Source organism: Arvicanthis niloticus, chromosome 11, assembly GCF_011762505.2.
Source record: "Arvicanthis niloticus isolate mArvNil1 chromosome 11, mArvNil1.pat.X, whole genome shotgun sequence".
NCBI classification, from domain to species: Eukaryota; Metazoa; Chordata; class Mammalia; order Rodentia; family Muridae; genus Arvicanthis; species Arvicanthis niloticus.
The window spans coordinates 55,215,049-55,236,430 of NC_047668.1; the positions used below are offsets into that span (position 1 = coordinate 55,215,049).

Genomic DNA, 21,382 nt, shown 5'->3' on the forward strand with positions numbered 1-21,382 from the left:
CCATCTGCTGCCAAGCATGCACCTATAGCCTCACAGAGTGTTTCCTATGATTGGTTGATTGAGGAAAAGACTAGGACCTGGTTTACTGCTGGTTTGGTACATTATGCAGGCACCAGCCAGAGCTGGACAACTGCAACATTATAACCCTGTGGCAGGAATTTCCCTGTCCAATCTATTTAAATGTTAGTGTAGCAGGAGGCTTCTGATTGGACAGGGAAAAGGGAAGTGGAGCTAAGAATTGTATAGAGAGAGAGAGAGAGAGAGAGAGAGAGAGAGAGAGAGAGAGAGAGAGAGAGATCCTGAACCAGCGTGGCTTTAAATAGCCACAAGTAGATAAATATGATATCATAAAGGACAGAATAGTTGAAATAACTTGTCTAAATTGTGTCTAAATTCTCAATACACAAGATGTATTGAGAATTTATTGATATGTAAATCTGACTGGTTAACTATAAGCTCTAAGAGTTTTGATTTTACTGGGTTACTGGGTATTGTGATATCTAACCGCGTAGGCCTAGAGGAGCGGAGGCAGTGGAGTTGACCGGTGGAGGCAGTGACCACACCAACATGGGGCAGGGGTGGGTCAGAGGGTCTGCCAAGATGAGAATACCCCACTGGAGCCAGGTGGCCTGCTGGTTGCTGGTTGTAGCGTGGGAACTTGGCAGTTCTATTTGGTTACTGGAATGTGGGACTGCCGACGACAGGGGTTTATGGCTGAGAGAACTAGCCACTCCAGGGACAAGCGAACCGGAGCTGGGAACACAGTGATTGGTCCCTGCTTTGGGGCTAGCCGTGGAGGCATGAGAGTGGCTGACAGCAGTACAGGAAGCCTGAGGTACTTGTTTTTTTTTTTTTTTTTTTTTGTTTGTTTGTTTGTTTTTAAATACTTCTCACAACATAACCCCTTTCTGGGACAATCCTGAAAGATACTGGTAAAGGGGGATCTTCATGGCGGGCAGAACCTAAGGCAGTGCACATGGATTACAATTTGTTTGGAAGAAGAAATGGCCAGATGTACAACTGTTCACTGACTCGTGGGCTGTAGCCAATAGATTGGCTGGATGGTCAGGGTCTTGAAAAAAATCACAATTGGAAAATTGGTGAGAACGACTCTGGGGAAGAAGTATGTGGACAGAGCTCTCCAAATGGGCAAGGAAAATGAAGATATTTGTGCCCCATGTAAATGCTCATCAAAAGGTGACTTCAGTCAAGACATTGGTCAGCCTCTTCCCAGCCATTCCCGTCACTGTCCAGTGGGTGCACAAAGGGACCATAGTGACAAAGATGGGCAATACGCATGAACTCAGCAACATGGACTTCCACTCACCAAGGCTGACCTGGTTACCGCTGCTGCTGGGTGCCACATCTGCCAACAGCAGAGATCAACAGCACCAGTCCCCAGGATGGCCAGACAGCAAACTAGTGGCAGGTTGACAACACTTGAGCACTTCCCCTGTGGTAAGGATACTTTGTCCTTACTGGAGTAGATCCTTATTCTGGTTATGGATTTGCCTTTCCTGCTAAATCCACCACAAATGGACTCACAGAATGCCTTATCCATCCCCATGGTATTCCACACAGTATTGCTTCTGACCAAGAAACTCATTCCACAGCCAGAGAAGCTTGACAGTGGGTCCACAGTCATGGAATCCACTGGTCTTACCTTGTTTCCCATCATCCTGAAGCAACTGGTCTGATAGAAAGATGGAATGGCCTTTTGAAGACACAGTTATAACTCCAATTAGGTGGCAGCCCATGGAGGGCTGAGGCAGGGTTCTTCAGAAGGCAGTATATGCTCTGACTCAGTGTCTGATGTATGGTACGGATTCTCCCATAGCCAGGACCCACAGGTTCAGGAATCAAAGGGTAGAAAAGAGAATACTTCCACAATCACCCTTAGTGACACACTAGGAAATTTTTTGCTTTTCCCCCCATACCCCTAAGTTCTGCTGGCCTAGAAGTTTTGGTCTCAGAAGGTAGAGTTCCTGCCAGGAGTCACAACAAACATTCTATTGAACTGGAAGCTGGGACTTCCCCCTGCTCACTTTGGGTTTTTTATGCTCTTAAACCAACAAGCTAAGAAAGAAATAACAGTGTTTGGGGAGGTGATAGATCCAAATTGCCATTGGGAAACTGCATTGCCGGTCCACAATTGAGGTTAGAAGGATTATGTCTGAAGTGTAAGAGACCCTTTAGGGTGTCTCTTGGTACTACACTGTCCTGTGATTAAAGTCCATGAGAAAGTACAACAGCTTAATCCAGGCAGGATGACAAAGGGTACAGGCCCATTAGGAATGAAGATACTGGTCACTTCTCCAAGAATACAGCCAAGACCCTCTGAAGTGCTTGCACAGGGTGGAGGAAATACAGAGTGGGTAGTAGAGAAGGGAAGTTATAAATACCATCTAAGGCCACGTGACCAGTTACAGATTATTACAAAGATTATAATTGACATGTGTGCTTCTGTTTGGATTTTGTCAAAAAATGCATTTAAACAGATTTTTTCAATTTCTTTAACATCAATTAAGAGAATGTCAATGGTTATCATATTTAAGTTTGAGACACTAAAATGATGTCCCCAAGGGACATTGTCACCTACTCTAAATTTACAATGTGTGTGTGTTTATTTGAGGAATAGATAGTTATATTAGGCATTATTATGACCTGGTTGCTTTCATTTGTATATGAGATATAATTTGTGTCATGTTGACAAGGAGTGGATTGAATAAACTTTTTGATCAAGAAATGGAGGGCACGCCTGTGACCCAAATCTTGAGGCTGGAAGACTCAAGCTTTTGATCCAGATCTTAAGACACACCTTTAATCTGCACCATACTTTCTGCTGGAAGCCTATATAAGGACATGAAGAAGGAAGCTTTTGTTCTTTGCCTGCTTGCCCTTGCCTTGCTAGCACATCCATCTCTTCACTGGCACTGGAGCCTGCTCCTTCAGGATTCCAGCTTACACAGCAGAGCAGCTAAGACACCCAGCCTTGTGGGCTGAGCAACAGCGAGGTTCTTGGATTTTCCAGTCACAGTCAGCTATTGTTGGATTAGTTGGACTGCAGCCTGTAAGTCATTCCAATAAATTCTATATATGTGCATGTTTATATATATTTATATACAGAGAGAAAAATATCTATATCTCTATATACAGTGTATATAGAGAAAATAGATTCATGATTCATTCCATAGTGTGTACATGTGCATATATACATATATATGGAGAGAGAGAGAAAGAGAGGGAGAGCGAGAGAGAGAGAGCGAGAGAGAGAGAGAGAGAGAGAGAGAGAGAGAGAGACTGATTCACTCCCTGAGTCCTGTGGCTCTAGAGAACCCTGACTAACTCCTAGTTTTTGCTGTTTGTCCACTGACAACTTTTAGATCTCATTCTTCTCCGTATCTGGGACAGCTGTTTAAAAAGGAGGTTGGAGGTACAGTTTAGTAATATTGCACTTGCCTAGTATGTGCGAGGCTCTGGATTCAACCCTCAGAATTCCAAACAAACAAGCAAAAACCAACAGGATGCAGCAGGAGAGATGGCTCAGCTATGAAGAACTCTTCCCGAGGACCTGGGTTCAGTTCCCAGTATCCACACTGAGTGGCTCACAACTGCATGTAATCCCAGATCCACAGGTCTTCCTTGTAGATTCTGTGTTGTGACAGTCCCTGCCCTCAGGTATCGTTGGCCATATTGGTCCCCAAGGATAAACGGGGGTGTTTGGAAGGCCCGTAAGTACCTGTGGTGAATGAAGACAGCAAGACCAGCTGCAGGGAGGCAGATCAACTTTACTCGGGATGATTCAAGGCTTATATAGTTTTGGTGGATGGTGGAGGTGGACAAAGGTCATTGGCTGAAGGCTTACAGCATGAGGAGGCATTTCAGGAATCTTAGGTGCTAGCTGAACAGTTTCATATCAGAGAAAGGAAGGTGAACCTGTAATCTAAGGCTGAATGACATTCTGCAGGTAGAAATGTGGGGTAGGCTGGGGAGGAGTGTTGAACTCCCCAAACAAGGTCAAAGGGGAAGCCCAGCCAATGAAGGGAGTCCTCCATACTGTGCTGAGCCCCAGAAGGCTATCCAGATGATGCTAGACTTTGACCCTAATTATCAGGGTACACACACCTCTTACGTAAATCACCTTTGTTTAATACAGAATAAAAGCTGGAGGTCATATATGCCTGTACCTTCTACACTGAGGAGGCTAAGGTAGGGGTGATTTCAGGGCCAGCTTGGGCTCTGTAGTAAGACTAAGTATGAACTCACTCCTTATGGTTTTGGGTTTTATTTGCAGATGACAGAAGGGCCTACAGAGATTGTGCCAGGCAAGAGTACAGCTCTACCCACAAGGGGCTTTAGAAAAGGGATAAAGAGGTCTTTGCCCTGCCAACTGACCAGCCTCCAGTATCTGCTCCAAAGGCAGGCCTGTTCTGAGAAATGCCTTTGAACAATAAATTCACAGGAGGAAATACTCAGGAAACTTTAAAGTTTAACAAGAATCTGTGGCCATCACACAGGGCAGTCCACACATGGTTCAGGACAGCTCATCTGTTAGTCAGCCATAAAGATGACTGGATAACTGGGAGCCCTTTAACTAAGACTAGTGTCCCACCATGGGGGCAACTTGCTACAACAGATTGACATTCAGAGATTAATTCAAGAAAGACCTAGATGTCCAAATGATCATCCCTTATATCAATTAAATCTGTTAACAGCCAGGAGAAAGGTTTTGCTCCCCAGTTGTCACAGGCTACATGTGAAACAGTAGGAACCATGATGTTGGCACCCTTGCCAGCCCCACACACTCACTGGCAAGGGTACGGTCCAATACTTGGGCTCTTAGATCTCAGCTCAGGACATAGTCTCCATGAAGGGCACTGTGCCTGCCTAGGCTTCCACCACACTCTCAAGGACAACACATCAGTGGATATCCTGAAAACCTGTGTGGTGTAGGGACCTGCCTGTAAGGACACCTGCACATGGGCCATGTCTTAACCTGGATGGGCAGTTGGCCATGCAGTGGGCACCGGATTAAAACAAGTATCGGAACCCCTACATCCCCAGCTGCAGACCCAACCACACGGAGAATAGTTTTGTTTGTTGATATAGGGATAAAGAGGTCTTTGCCCTGCCAACTGACCAGCCTGAAAGACCAGCAGGTCTTTCAGGGTCTGGCTAGCCTGGCGCTCACTCATACTGTAGGTAAAGGTGGGCCTTGAACTCCAGGCAAGTCTCCTGTCTCTGTCCCCCAGCTCTAGGATTATAGGTATGCAGCACCACACCCAGCTGCTTATTTTCAGGGGTGGGGCATGGGGACTATACATTGGCCATATTTTACAAATCACAATTCTGCATCTATATGAGCATACCAAATTACCTTACCTGGAGTTTAGGGATGTCAGAAAACGCACCACACCCTTATAAACATCTTGGTTTATTTGTATATCCCAATTTGTGTAATTCTTTAAAATCTGTTTTGTTTTTTAAATTTTTACTTACTTCTGCTCACTGCCCTTTTTCTGGTCACACCCCCCCCCCATAATTTTTCCCCCATCCATCTCCTCCTCTGAGTAGTGGGAGGACCCTTGGTATCCAAGAGACTTCCAGTTTCTGCAAAGCTAGGTGCTTCCTCTCCCACTGAGGCTGGACCTAGGCCTCCCTGCTTATACGTAGCAGATGTGCAATTTGTATAAATTTTACCAATTAGATTTCCAGAAGGGAATCTTTATCCAATTTTAACACAATTTTAAAAACTTCTTTAGTATCATCTTTAAAGTATGAAGGGAGGAGCCAGCAGACAGCTCAGAGGGAAAGGTGCTTGCTTGCCACCAAGCCTGGTTACTTGAGTTCTATCCATGGGACTCCCATAGCAGAAAAGAAACAAAGCCCACAGGTTGTCCTGCCACCAACCTGTGGGCAGTGTCACAACCCTGCTGCCAACAAACGGACCTTTAAAAATTAAGTGTGAGGGGCTGAAGAGATGGCTCAGTGGTTAGGAGCACTGACTGCTCTTCCAGAGGTCTTGAGTTCAACTCCCAGCAACCACATGGTGGCTCACAACCATCTGTAGTGGGATCTGATGCCCTCTTCTGGTGTGTCTGAAGACAGCAACAGTGTACTCATGTAAATAAACAAAATTTTTTTTTTTAAAGCCTTTGTATGTCCTAAAAAAATAAAATTAAGTGTGAGGAGAGGAACTGAGGAGCTGGGGCCCTCTCAGAGCTTGGACAAGAGCTGAAAGGTTTGTTTTTAAAGCTTGCACTAAGCAGTTGGATGAGCTGGTAGAGAGCTCACCTAGCATACACGAAATCCTAGGTTCAAGACCCAGCACAGAGGTAAACTGGCTATGTGGCACATGCCTATGATCTCAGCACCCAGAAGGCAAAGCAAGAGGACCAAAGTTCAGTCATCTTCAGCTACAAAGTATTTGAGGCCAGCCTGGGCTACATGTGACCCTGTCTTTAAAAAGTTAACAAAGATTGCAAAATGATTAGAAAAAAGCAAGTTTGTGGTGATTATTTCCACTTTCCCTGAGGAATCAAGTGTTGCCATCAACTGTCTGGTCCAGAGAAAGTCACACCCAGGATGGTCTCTGAAAGCAAGCAGTAACCACAGCAACGACCCCCTTTTTAGGGCTGGCAATGTAGTTCAGCTGTATCCCCCTGCACATCCTAAACCAGGCCGATGGAATGCCAGGAGGAACAAGGAGACCAGAAATCAAAGGTCATCTCCAGATCCAAAGATTTAAGTAACACTCTTATCTAAAAAAAAAAAAAAAAAAACAAATCACAAAACCAAACCAAACCAAACCTGTGTTACTGTGGTTTATAAAGCATGACTGCCCTTCTGGCAGCTTCTGCTCCCGGCTCCAGCACCTCCTCCTTTGCATGACCGGGGGTGGGGGGGTGGGGGGGGAAGACAGCTTGAAAACAATTAAAAGGATTTAAAAATTATTTTTTATTACAATAAATATTTATCAATAAAGAATTAAACAACTGAAAACTAAAACCTACTGCTTTAACTGTTGGAGTCCAAAGCAGCAAACACAAACATAAATCCAGTTCAAAGGTCGAGGTTTCCAGAATCCGGTGACAAGAAACAGTCATGTCTTGATTATACAGACTAAGAGGGGGGGATGAGGGGGAACAGTAACACAGATAATGCAAAGCCCACATTCAAATATCCCAGAGTGTTCTACTGTACACTGAGTCACAAGACTTGGAACATTCCAGTAAAGTGAAGCAAGCGCGAAGCTCTGCTTCAGCCAGATCAGCTTGTCTCCTAGATGGTGTCCACAGGCACACTGCTCCCAAAGCTGCCTCCTGGCCAAAAGAGGGCCTGGCTGACCCAGAAACCTCAACCCCGAAGAGAGCAGCCAGCATTCTTGAAACCAGTCTTTCTGGCTCACAAGTTCCCCGGTGAAAGGGAAGTGGAACGTGATATACTTTCAGGGCTTTCTCAGGGCTGAGATGACCTGGAGGGGAAAGGCTGACTCCAGGTGGGGAAGTGGCTTTACATGTGGGCCATGGGCACACTATCCACACAAAGCAACAGCTAAGGAGGGTTGCCACCTGGCCGGTAATCAAGAGTAAACTCCATTAGATACCACATATCATATATACATAGAGAACGGTGTACATAGTAAACGTGTAAATATACGGAGCGCACGGAACCAGAGTAAATGCCACACAACACTGTAAGTCCTACTCAGGCCAGCTACAACTAAAAGTACTTCAAAGGGGAGACATTTTATCTTTTTCTTCATCTCTGGTATACTTTTTCATCCTTTGCGGCAAACACACCCCACCCACTCTAGTGGTGGTTTCTCCAGGAAGAAATTATTCTCTTGCTTCAGAAGACTACAGAAAGTCTATCCATAAAGGCACCAAATTAAACCCCGGCTACACAGGCCCTGCTGCCTGTTCTTAGCGTAGAACATGAAACCTGACTCACAAAAGCAAGTACTTTTACTTTTCTTCAGTTGCCATCCAAAGTTGTTAGGCAGGAAGGGAAAGAGCACATGGCTTCCTGCATCCCTTGGTCCTTATTGTCTTCCATTCTGCCCAAAAAGGCGGGGGGAAGGGGGGGTGGATTTTGTTTTTTTAACTGAAATTCGGAGTTCGATGCTGAATTCTGCTTTCTTGGGACATTTTAAAACGAGCTAACCATTATACACAACGGAGTATCTTTGAAATGGCTGCTCTGATGAGGATATTCAAATGATAACACAGACAGCAGACTTGGCAGCTCTGAGGCTCACTGATGTTGAGCAACGGTAATCTCAACAGGTTAGTGATGTAGCCAAGAGTAAACAGGCCACTTCTATAACCTGCGTGCTCACCAGCAATATCACAATCAAGAATTCATGGAGGACTACTTCTGTTTACAAAAGAAAAAAAAAAATCCAAGTATTACTTTGTTACCCAAAGAAACTGCTTAAAAGATCTTAGCCAATGTGACAGAAAGCACCCACAGTACTTGGTCATTCTCTGGCCTTACCACTATCTCTGATTTCCGATTTCCGTTTTAGTGCTGCTGAAAGGACACTAGTTTCTTGTCCTATTTTAGACTCTCAATGGCCATGGTCCAACTGCCATAAAAGCAGCTGGACTCTGACTCTAACCAGCTCTCTAAGAAAGAATGATTTTCTGAAAGGGAAGACAATACTCTAAAAGCCCAGAACAACCTTTCTGTTCCACCCAAAGGTATTTTCCTAGAGACAAGCCCCTGTCAAATACTCTAAAACCCTTCCGGGTAGTGCTTCCCATGCTGGGAACCCAGCCTTCCTCACTGAATGAACAAACCTCCTTGCTTGGGCTGTCTGTGGGAGAGCTGCAAATGTCAAAATTCCTTGTGCTACCCTAAACGTGAGCTCAACAGATATCTATAAAAAGAACACATCCCTGCTTAAGAGTCAAACGGTACCCTGCTGGCGTACCATCTCTCGAGCAAAGCACACTAACATGCAGGTTAGAAAGTAAGTTACACTTGGTTTGTAAAACACTGGAAATACGTCAGCTTGAGCAAGTCCAATTCCCACGGCTCATCACAGACATATCCCTCTCTCTAAAAAGTTAGACCACCATGACTCGCCACAAACCCTGAGGTCACTGCCTGCTGTGATGTCAGCCATTTGTCCCACTGTCAAAGACGATTTAGAAACAAAAACAAACCATCTAATATGAACAAGCTGCTGGGTTACATAATTAATAAAGGAAAAGCAGAAATTTATGCTAGCTTTTTAAAATTCCTAGAGCATCACACATTCACGTTTCGCAGTGACTAATTAACACCACATTACTGTTAGGGCTGCTGCTTTAAATGCAAAGTGCTTCAATGCAGATGCTAGGTTAACAATCTTTCTGGAAGGCTGGCACGGGGCAGCGAACTATAATAAGATCACTCACCCACAATGAGTGGTCAAGATAGGGCATGTTGCCTTAAAATGACATTTCATTGGACATAGAAAATTCTGGTCTGACGTCACAGAGTTCCTAAAGAGGACTTGATCAAATCCAGAAGTAAGTCATGATGAGAGCATCCCTCCCCCACACAGGCATCTCCACAACCAATTCAATTGCTGCGTCTGCTTCTGCCTAGTTTGGAGACCCAGAATCAAAGCTGCAGACCTCAGGTTTAACTTTCTCTAGCATTGTCCCAGTTCCTTCACCAGCCAAGAGATTTAAAGGCATTCACCATACGAATGTGGCAACATCTGGCTGCAACCAAGCCAGGATGCAGCGAGCTGTTTCTGTCCTAGGTGCTGGTTCGTTGACAGGAAGAGTTACAAGTAGGCTGCAAGTGACATTTTAAAGGGAGAAAGTGGTCCTGGACTTAAACACCTCCAAATGACCTGTTTATTCTCTAGCAGTCTTGGAGTTGAAGTTGGCTTCAGGAAGCAAGGTGCTTTCTATACCCTTCTGACAACAACATATTCCCTTAATGTAATTTGGCGTATGCTAACCCCAGATGTACACCTCTCTTCCAAGGCCTCAGGAGCGAGCAGATGGCATATCAGCAGTGCTACTGCAACACCCTAAACCATGCTCAACGTTTTCTTTTCAAAACTGGAATTAGAAGTATTTCAATCATAATAATTGAAATGCCAAAGAAGAATGGTTCTATTTTTACTTCAAAGTTACTCTATTGCTCTAAAACCTATAAACACTATTAGTATTTTTGAAGGAAAGACGGTGATTATGGCAATTTCAAACAGTGAACTGCAATAAAATCATAAATATCATTGAAAGATCAGCAATCTGATGGCAGCCTCTATCCAAGTACTGTTAATGTTTTGTATCCATTACTCTCTCAAATATAGGGAGATTATTTTCTGACAAGCTTGACTGGGCTTTTTCACAACCTGAAAAGAAACTTCTGATGGTGTCTGTAATGTGGCTAGGTCCAACAGCATAGCAATGCAAATGGCTAGCCAGGTGAGGCCCTCTATTCCTCAAGTACAGAAACCATGCGTGTATGCTCCCAACCACGATGCTGCTCCCCAAAGGGTAGCTCTGTGTCGCCTGGGAAAAGCTCTGGGATAAACTCACCCAAATAGTGCGCATGAGCTAACAGTACCTTTTACATTTGGGAAAGTGTACAGGAAGGGGTGTGACAGAGACACACAGAGCTCCTGACAATCAAACCCCACATCCGCTGCTGTACTGCTACAACATATGGACATCTCAAGATGCATCGCCAAGGACGGAGGATGTGAGTAGGCTAGGAGGGATTCATGAGTGCACAGGACTCCAAAACACTGTCTTGCCAGCAGTGTCCTCTTCCATTCAATAGTGTCAACAAAACTAACCAGAAACAGAATTCTTTACTATCACAGAGGCATGTTTAAAAAAACAAAAGGCACAGAACATTTTTTTTTCAAATCCACTTGATGCAATAAAGAGAACATACATTTTAAAAAAGAAAAAAGAAAAAAAAAAAGAGCCCCAAAATTATAGGACATGATTCTTCAGTCTACTGTACAAGGTGAAGAAAGCCTGGAGTCCAAACTCATTACTTTATAAATATTTATCAGTCATTTTCCTTTATACAAATGAATATTCTTGTGTACAAGGTCAAGAAAACAGTAGAATGATTAGCCAGACTCCTTCTAACAAAGTCAGGCAGAGCATGGGGCGCAGACCGGCTACCTTCTGGCCTCCATGATGGCAATTTATTAATGAACACAGAATCACTATCCATTTTCACATCAACTTCTCACCAATTTTTGCTTTATTTTTTTTTTTTTTTTTTTTTTTTTTGTCTCAGAAAATGTCCCCAAATACATGTAAGCTTTACAAAAATTAAACCTGAGCACAGAACTGTAAATTAGCTCCTGGACTCACTCAACAGCCTGGATGACAGTGATTAGAATTTTAAAATGTTTTTGTTAAGTATCAATGGTTTTGTTTTTGTTTTGTTTTGTTTTGTTTTTAACAAAGCAGCAGACAGATATTCAACAAGGGAATGAGCTACAATACTTGAGGATGGTCACATTCATAGATAAATAAGTTATGAATTTAATTACACATCAACACAGTGGTGCCTATCATATCCAAGTGCAACCTGTCCAACAAAAGGGTTTAAGACACACTCTTCATTTAAGCACAAACCTTACTCAGTGGGAAATAAAATCAGCAAGTAAATTTCACCACCAACAAACAAAATAAAGACAAAGTCCAAAGAAAAAAATCTCCACATTCATAAAAAGGTATGATTTATAAAATAACCACAATCTAGTAAAAGGGATTTTTTTCATGTTGTCAGTAAACCTCAAAAATTATTTTGAGTCATATTAAGGGAAGTTAATACTCAGTAAGGCATATATATCAAACACTTTCTTCAAATAGGGAGGTGGGCAAGTCAGGGGAGAGATACTACCTCTCTGCTTTATCCTGTGTGAGAATAAAAACCACAGCAGCTCACCCCCAGGAAAGTAGAAAAGCAAGGAAAGACTGGACAGGCGGTGCCAGGGTGCTAACTGTGGCCAGTGTGGAGCTCTGAGACCCCTAACTCCATTTTAAATGTCCTCTCACAAGGTACCTTATCTATATCCTCACAAGTAAGTACCACAAGATTGGGACTGTCACATGTATTCTTAAAAATCACAGCTCACAGGCACCCAATCCTAGCAATGCACTGCTGAGAGGAACAGCCACAATTAGACAATGAACTATGCCACAATGGACAGCTGTAATTGCAACCCCTTCCCTACTAAGTAACAGCAGAACATTTCACTCTAAAAGAAAATTAACCCATTTATGGGGATTTAGCTATAGTAAGAGCCAGGATACTAGACAACCTCCACAGCAGGTGGGAAAGGCAGTTCACTGGAGAGCAACCAGGATTTGGCAACCTGTACACTGTTCTGGAGTCACTGGCATCTCTGGCTGAAGAGACTTTTTTGACGCTTTTCTATGTCTATCATTCCCACAGCTAAAGACCTACCATAAAGTATCAAATACTAAGACATGCTGTGGCTATCTGAATGTTGTTAGTGTTCCGGAATCAATCTGGGGACCTTAAACATAAAAGTAAATCATCTTCAACTCTGTATGAGTCAAAACGTCATGGACTCATAAAGCTAGGAACATTTAGCTGGTTTAATGTACACTGTGTTTAAACAAATATCTCATGGTTCTATAAAAAAACAAAATAAAATAAAGTAAGCTGGGAGTTAGAAAGTCCACAATTCCACAGGCCGAGATCGTGTTTTGTTCTTGCTGTCCATATAGCACACACTGAGAGCCCATGTCTGTCAAGCAGATCCATTTAGTTCACTGGTGGTGGATGAAGTATTTACAGGCATCTATTTACAGTATTTTCTCAAGATTATAGGCCGATATTCTTTTCTTCCATTCCTAGTCAATCTGAGTTTGGTTTCCTCAATGAGAAAGGATAAATCTGAAAATGTTGGCTCAGCTGCTTCACCTACGGAAAACCAGAACACAAGACAGTGACACACATGGACCAATTCTTCTGGGAACATGCCCAGAACTCACCTCTGCAGACAGTAACTTACTGACACAGTAAAAACTGCCACAAACAAGAACGGTTTTTCGGGACCAAATTCTAGTCTTTCTGTGAGTCTTCTAGAGCAGACAAATAAACACTACACTCAAAACTACTGAAAACTACAGGACTGCCTGACCTACACCAGCTGATATAGAAAGTGATTACCTTGGTAACTTAAGAGTCCTATTTAGCCTCTTATAAAACTCTGCTGGGCAATGCTTCCTAGCCTGGATGAAACCTGTGGATCTGAGGGCCACACTGGCTACTATATCCCCTGCAGGAGACAACTGTTTGGTACTTTTCACTTATATGTTAGTAGTTCAAGTCAAAGTTTTGTGTGGTTTCTGGTTAGAAGTAGCAAATGGTACAAAGACAGACAAAAAAGATGTTCTTTCTGTTAGCACGTTTATTTTCCAGTTTATTTTTTAAGGTTAACTATGTCTATGGGCATTACCTGCATATATGCCTGTTCACATGTGTGCAGTGGCCGTGGAGGCCACAAGAGGGCACCCGATCCCCTGGAACTGGAGCTACAGATGGTTGTGAGCCTTCTCGCAACCAAACCAAACCCAATGAAGAGCGGCCAGTGCTCTTAACCACTGGGCCATCTCCCCTGCTCCCCATTTTCTTTTTACATTTATTTATTTGGGGGAGGGGCACATGTTTGCCATGACAGGGATGTGGAGGCCAGAGGGCAAAGTGCAGGAACTGGTTCTTTCCTTCCATTGGGAGGTGCTGAGATTGAACTTGGGTAGTCACAAATGGGAGCAAGTAGCTACATCACTGGCTCCGTGAGAACTTTATTTTTATGTATTATTGTTGTGCATGTGTATGTTATGTCAGACATGTGGACATGTGGAGATCAGAGGACAAGTCTGTGAGGTTAGTTCTCTCCACGTGGTTTCAGGGATCAATTTCTTACAGATTAGGAATAGCCAGAGGAGTACTATAAACCAATGTTATTTGTTTTCCCCAAATTAACTTAGTAAGCAATAAAAATGTCCTAGGATCAAAGAAGCAGAGAAACAAAAACAAATGGGATTATCTGGTTCCACAGAAAGAAAAAAACAGAACAGTGTTTTCTCAATTAAAAAAAAAATCACTTATATAATGATTAGAATAAGAACTAACTCCCCATAATCACTCACTCAAAAACCATTTGTGGTTGCTATAATAACCACCACCACCTATAACTTGAGCATACCCTCCGAGTTTCCAGGGTTGCACTAAGCAACCCTCTTGCAGTTCCCCATCACCACCTGCATCCTGCTGTATTCCCCAGAGGCAGTTCTCTCTGCTCTCCATCACTCACCACTTGTACTCCATAATGGATGTGAGCCAGAGTGAAGGCAGCCGTAAGTGTGCAAAGGAGAACACTTTCAAGGCGGGAGGTTGCTGCACCTACAATCACTGTTGCCACGACCAAGAAGAGAGGAAGCAGCAACCAGTTCAAAGTCGGGCACCTTGTGCTGCTCATTTGGCAAACAATTAGCTGACACTTGGGGAAGCAAGAAGAGGAGAAGAGGGGGTATTAATTAACAAACACATTTAAAGCTAGCCACCTCCACATTTAAAGAGCTTTCAAGAATGTATCGATTTTCAATAGTTCTCAACTACTCAGGGCCCTAACTGGGCCTCAGCCCCACCCTTAAAGCAAGACAATGTAGTGAGGATGTTTGCTGGTTAATCTCCACTTGATTAGACTTAGAATCATCTTGGGAACACACTCTGGGCGTATCTGTGGAGAAGCTTCCAGAGTTTTAAATGAGGAGGGAAGACCCACTCTATAGGAGGGCCGCACTACCACGCGCTGGAGTCCTGGACTGAACAAGAGAAAGAAGTGAGCGAAGCAGTTCCCTCCCTCGCTGCTTCCTCACTGGAGATGCCATGTGACCTGGTGCCACCTGCTGTGCGCTACTGTCTCCTTTCTTAAAGCAGAAGCCAAAAATGAACTCTTCCTTAATCTGCTTCTGTAGGTACTTTGCCATTAAGATGAGAAAAGTATTAATACAGATGCTATAGGAGCTGTTTCTTCACTGTACAGAAACAGCTGAGAAAAAAGCATCTCCTATCTTTAAAATTCTATGCTATGTCAAGAACAATTTCAAAACAGCCTCCTAAGTCTCGGCATAACTAGGTTTCTTCATGTTAATGAAGAAGAATCACAACCTCCAACCTCTGACCTCCAGCCAGCAACAAACACCTTCCAAAGCTGGTTTGATTCTTTTTTGTTTTGCTATTTTGGTTTTCTGAGAGAGGGGCTCATGTAGCCCAAGCTAGTCCTGAATTATAGATGAAGCTATTATATCTGGCTTATATGACTTTTAAAAAAATAAGGTCTTACTGTGATGTTGGCAAAAGCTGTTCCAACCATGAAGTAGAATATTCTAGGGTGTATTTCTAAAATATTTGAAGGTGACCAGAGGATCCACACTGTAGACAAAGTGAAGAGCAAACATGGAGAGAAGAAGGGGACCATGGCTTCGTAGATGGAATTGTGCTTCAGAGTGTTGCTTTTATAGCTTCTGAAAAGTCAATACAGAACATTACATATAAGACATATTGTGGAAAGCTTTTGGGGCCACTTCTATAAACTTGACAGTAACGTGATATTGGGCCAGCACACGGAAGTAGTCTCAGATATCTTGGTCATCCTGATAAGCCCCTAGAAACAGTGATCATTAAGGGGACTTTGTTTATTGCCTTGTTTGTTCCTTAACCTAGAACTGACTATATTATTTGCATGTACTTAAAACAGTATAAAAGCAGACTGGGAAAAAATAAACCTGCTTCAGCCTCAGAACTGGCTGGGGTCATGCTACAGTGTTGTCTAATTGTCTTTTTTCTTTTTAATCCTCCCTCCCCCCTTGAAGAACCTGCTGACTGACTGAGCTGGCTTGGTCAACATATTCCTAACACTTATCGTCTCCAGGCTAGGTCCACATGTATTCTTATTCATATTTACAATCCTGTCTACTGCACAGAGAACCAGTACCATTAACCCCACTTTAAAGGATGGTTAAGTTACGATGAAATGCTCTAAATTTATAATTGCTACCAGGGCCAGGATTAAAACTGAAGTTCAGACCCTGATCAATCCTGAGTTCACATGATTGAGACGTGAAAAAGAACAAAATATATTTTGACAAAACAAAGCAAGTGAGGGTAGCCAGCAAAGATGGGATTTGCAAGTCAGAACAGGAACTCCACCTCTACCCTACTGTAGAAACCATCCCCACAAAGGCATATAATGTCAATTTAATTTATTTAATTTATTATATATATATGATATATAAATATAATATGATATATATAAATATATATCATTATCAATTATATCAATTATCACTCTAGATCTGAAATATAGGTTTTTAAACCACTTCAAAATGTCCATATTACAAAAAGTAAACAGTTCTTTAAATTTTGCTAACTATACAACTGTTAAAGATTTTCTCTTTTTTTGTTTCTCCACAACTCAAAAAAAAAAAAACAAAAAAACAAAAAAACAAAAAAAAAAAAACAAAAAACTTACCTAAAAAAGTTTAATAAACTCATTGGAAGAGTCGCACATACTGCACATCCTAAAAGAAAAAATATTTAAATTGTTATGAATTATTCTAGAGTGCCTATTTTAAGTTAGTGCATCCATGCAAAATGCCCAGGTGTTTTAGAGCCAGTGGTCTTTAGATTCAAGCTTATCTCTATAGCAAAACTACTTTTGTACACAGCATTTGTAAGTAAAGAGCGATCCATGGCTGCGTGAATCCGCACAGACCAGAACCTGCCTGGACATTGACCTTGGTTCATCATCAACCAGTCAAAGAACCACAACCCCAGAAAACCCAACCTTTCCGTGCCTCATTCTCCTCATTTTTGTAGCGGAACAATAGTAAAATAGCAGTACAGGGTCTGAGAACTGCATGGATCATTGCATGTGAAGATGCTGCAACAGCACCCGGCAGAGTAACTGGGGAATCTATGGGAACTCCAGAGCATGCAGGGCAGACCACTGGGGATCTGTTGTTTCCTATTTGTCTTTAATCTTCCTAGAATCTCCAGTTTCTCTCCTCCCCTCCCTATCCATGCCATGTTTATTTTCCCACAGGCCTAAGTGATGCGTGGCCATTCTAAGAACCCCTACCCCTGTTGCAGGGCACTGAGGCCCAGCTTACCCCATCACATTCCAGCATTTACTATGTTCCAGTGCTTTCAGTTCTTAACATTCATCCACTTATCCTATCCCCAAACTATACTCGTGAAACCCAATGAGATTCCCACTGGTAAGTTCTGTGTCATTTCTGACTTTGAAGGTGACTTGGTTCACTCCTGTGTGACTGTGACTCCTGCTGCGCATCTCAGTCTCATAACTTGCTCTGCTAGCCATGGTGGTGGTGGCTGGGATCTACTAGAATTACAAGGTGCTCTACCACACCCAGCTAAGGAGCTTTCTCTCAACACCAACCACAGCTTCTGGAAGGCAAGCAGACACATGCTCCTGAACAAATCAGCAGTTCCAAGCTGCAGAGCCCAGCTGAATGGGGACGGCTTGGATGATTTTCCTAGTGTCTTTATCTTCTTATATTGCAGTCCTTGGGGGAGGGAAAACCCAGCACCCATACTAGCAAGTGCTCCTCCATCTGTTCCCCCACTTTGGCCCTCCAGAATGCTTTACGACCCCCAGAGGTATAAATCCCGGATCCTCTCTTTCAATCTCTAAGCCAAATACCTTGCAGTTTTCTGGTATCCTACATAGACTTACGATCTTATAAGGGATCAAAATTATTAAACATCCTTGTGAAATAACTCCAGATAAATGAATGGATGAATAAACAAACAAAAACCTGGTTCTAAAATGTTGGCTAAAAAGACACTAAAAGGGACCGGTGAGACGACTCAGTGGTTAAGAGTACTGACTGTTCTTCCAGAGGTCATGAGTTCAAATCCCAGCAACCACATGGTGGCTCACAACCATCCGTAATGAGATCTGATACTCTCTTATGGGGTGTCTGAAGACAGCTACAGTGTACTTACATATAATAATAAAATAAATAAAAAAGGCCACAGCAAGTGGGGCCAGAGCAAGAGGGACAAGGGAAGGAGAAAAATAAAAAAATACAATTAATAATAATAATAATAATAATACTAAAAGATAAACCTGGCCAGTATATGTCAAAAGAAATGTGTTAGGCATGAGTGTACACAAAACTATAAAACTTAGGCTGAGACAAAGGAGAATATGAGTTTTTGGCCAGCCTACACTACATAGAAAGTTCCAGATCAGGCTGGGCTAAAAAGCAAATTGTCTCAAAAATAAATACATAAATAATTTTACATTAATTATTCTACTTCCAAACCCAACTAAAATCAAGTTTTCTAAATGAGACTATTTGAGAGGGCAGGGAGCTGTCAGGAGGAGGAGGGTGGGCTGTATTTCTCAGAGCTCTTAGTGTTCAGTCATTCCACACTAAGCTGGGGCTCACAGGAGAGCAAATGCTAAACTAACTCACTGTAGCTCCAAGTCACCAGAATAAAGCTGAAACAAATCTGCTATCAAGCACAATGAGACATTATCTTGGTGGAGAGAGAAAAACAGTTCTAAGCACAGTAAGCACGTAGGCACTCTGTGTTCTGTTTAAGTTATCAAAGGAAGAACTGTCTATTTCTTCTCCAGGTGGAATATATCCTATGTTCTGGAAAGAACACTTAACTGTTAAAGATTTACCTATATAACTCTGTCAAGTATACAGTAGTGATGGAACCCACATATGCAGACCTGCTTTTCACAGCTATAACTTAAGGCCAGACTTTAAAATACAGAGAGTAAAATAGCTAAAGAAAAATCAAAGAACTTATTTTTAAAAAAAATTAAGTGAAATGAAATATAACCTAAGAATAATATGGCTACAAAAAACACCCAAAAAAACCAAAAAACAAAAAACCAAAACCCTGATTTCTCATATTTCTAATTTATCATACAGGAACATTTAAAGTAATGAAAATCACCAAGATGGGGGGCTGGAGAGATGGCTTGGCTCTTGGGAGCACTGTCTGCTCTTCCTGGGTTCAGTTCCCAGCACCTATATGGTGGCTAATAACCATCTGTAACTCCAGTTCCAGGGGACCTGACATCATCTTTTGGCCTCTGTGGTACACAGATATATGTGCAAGCAAAATATTTATATGCATAGAATTAAAAGACACAAAATAAGCTATCAACACGTGGCTGAAAGATGACTCAAGTTAAGAGAACTAGCTACTCTTGCAGGGAACCCAGGTCAGTTCCCAGCACCCACATGGTGGCTCACAACTACCTAGAACCTCAGATCCAGGGATCCAATGACCTCTTTTGTCCTCCAATGGCAGGCACATACATGGTACACAGACATATGAAACAAAACACCAATAAAAACAAATAAACAAAAAATAAAAAGCCCCACCAAATTAAAAAGTATCTAGAAGTTTAAAAGACAAGTGAGAAAATTAGTCAATCCAAAGGATTAATGCACCCCAAACACAAGTGCCTCTAAGAATAAAGGTGATCATAATTCTACTGGGGAAAACCGGCCAGAGAATATAAGCCACACAGAAAAACAAACACAACGGCTGTTAAGCCAGGGTGAGGTCATTCATGAGAAGGCAGACTGAAACTTTACAAGTCTATCATTTCTTCCCCATCAGGGTAACTAATGTGACAATATACCATGATGGAAAAACTGTAAATAAACAAGCACTTTTACAGTCACAATCACAGTATGGAAGTGTTCAACACAACACACCACCACATGATCTGTCCTTCACTAACTATTCGACTTCTAGGAATCTCTTCCACACTAGTGCGCCCCCCCCCCCCCCAATATAAAAAGACATACACAGACTACACTACAACAGCATGTGCCAACAGCAAAAGCATGGAGACAATCAAAACATTGGCTGAATCACTATGGCACATCCACACAGGAAAGTATTGGGATGGTGGAAGAAGAGACATGGAAAACCTTATATACTATCATGGATACACCATCAAGTGTATGTTGGGGGGCCGGGGGGGGGGGGGAGGGAGGAACTACAAAGAAGGTTTGAAAATAAAGCATGCATTTACTTACAATAAGGAAATAATGAAAACCTAAGCCATAAATTATAAGCTAAAAATAGGGTTGGAGAGAGGAGAGACAGCTTAGTGAATAAAGTTACTTTATCATCAGCCAAGCCTCAGAGCCCCATCCTGATCCCATGAAGAGTAGGCCACTGACCTAAACACACACACACACACACACACACACACACACACACAAATAAATAAATAACAAGCAAAAAATGGCTAACTATACATCTTTGAATATATTGCTTTATAGATTTCAGTTTGTAATCATGAATACTTTCTATAAGAAAAAATTTTAAAAGAAAAGCCAATGCTTGTAAGTTGAAGTAAAATACATATGTATATATCTGAAAATGATCTCACAACACAAAGTGGTACCTTTATTATCAGATTCCATTTGGAACCATCATTTTGAATTTATGTGTTATTTTTATCATGAGACTAACTTTAGTCCCCTACCTGTCTGCCAAATGAAGAGCTAAACAAAGACCATCAACGATTACAGTCCTACCAGGTGAAGAACACATACTAAGTTGGAATTAACATACAACGAGTGAACCCTCTCATCTATTTATATCGAGACAGCTAGACGGTGTGTGCTTCCTATTGCAGCCATGCTAATTTTTGATTTAGCCAAAGAAGGTGTCTGTAGGACAGCTGACCAGTACAGGAAAGCACCAGTAGTCTGGAAAGCAGTAAAATGCAAAAGATTCTAGGTTATTATTTTAGGGTCCTAGAAAAAGTACTAAAGATTTGTGTAGAATAAAAGACGTACTTGCAGGCTATTGATCTGTTCCTTCATCTAAGTGCAACTCTCCCTCCTCCTGCTGGTGCACCTTGTTAAAGAGTAGACTAGAAAAAGGCTTAGAAACTGATGGCTACTGTAGTCAGTGCAGACCTTTCTGTGGTTCTGGGCCACACACTTAGGAATCACTCTGTTTTAGTATGGAGTGGTTTTGCTTAATGTTCTTTTTTTTAAACCTTGGAAAAGTTACCTTTTCTCTCCTACCACTAGTGAGTCTCTCAACCAGGCAGCTTGTCCTACGGAGTTTACAGAAGCAATATATAAACATCTACTGTATGGGAATTTTTAAAAAATGTAAATCATGTGCTTTAATGATATTTAAGCTAGTCATGGAGACAACACATCTCTAATCCTAACACTTGGGAGTGGGGGCAGGAGGATCAGGAATTGAAGGCCAGCCTTGATTACATAAAATCCTGCCTCAAAAAAAAAAAAAAAAAGGAAAACAAATCCAGGGGCCTAGG

The 21,382-nt window shown here is 42.2% G+C and overlaps 1 protein-coding gene across 1 annotated transcript in view; it reads right to left on the reverse strand.

Moving 5' to 3' along the window:
• Nucleotides 1–12,584: 12,584 nt before the first annotated feature.
• Selenoi (selenoprotein I) overlaps nucleotides 12,585–21,382 on the reverse strand; it is a 34,947-nt gene continuing 26,149 nt past the window's right edge. The window contains exons 7-10 of the mRNA XM_034514118.2: nucleotides 16,547–16,595; nucleotides 15,359–15,539; nucleotides 14,327–14,512; nucleotides 12,585–12,930 (exon numbers count right to left, since the gene is read on the reverse strand). Coding sequence (XP_034370009.1) covers nucleotides 12,832–12,930; nucleotides 14,327–14,512; nucleotides 15,359–15,539; nucleotides 16,547–16,595 — 515 coding nt within the window. The 3' untranslated portion in view covers nucleotides 12,585–12,831. The remainder of the gene's footprint in view (nucleotides 12,931–14,326; nucleotides 14,513–15,358; nucleotides 15,540–16,546; nucleotides 16,596–21,382) is intronic.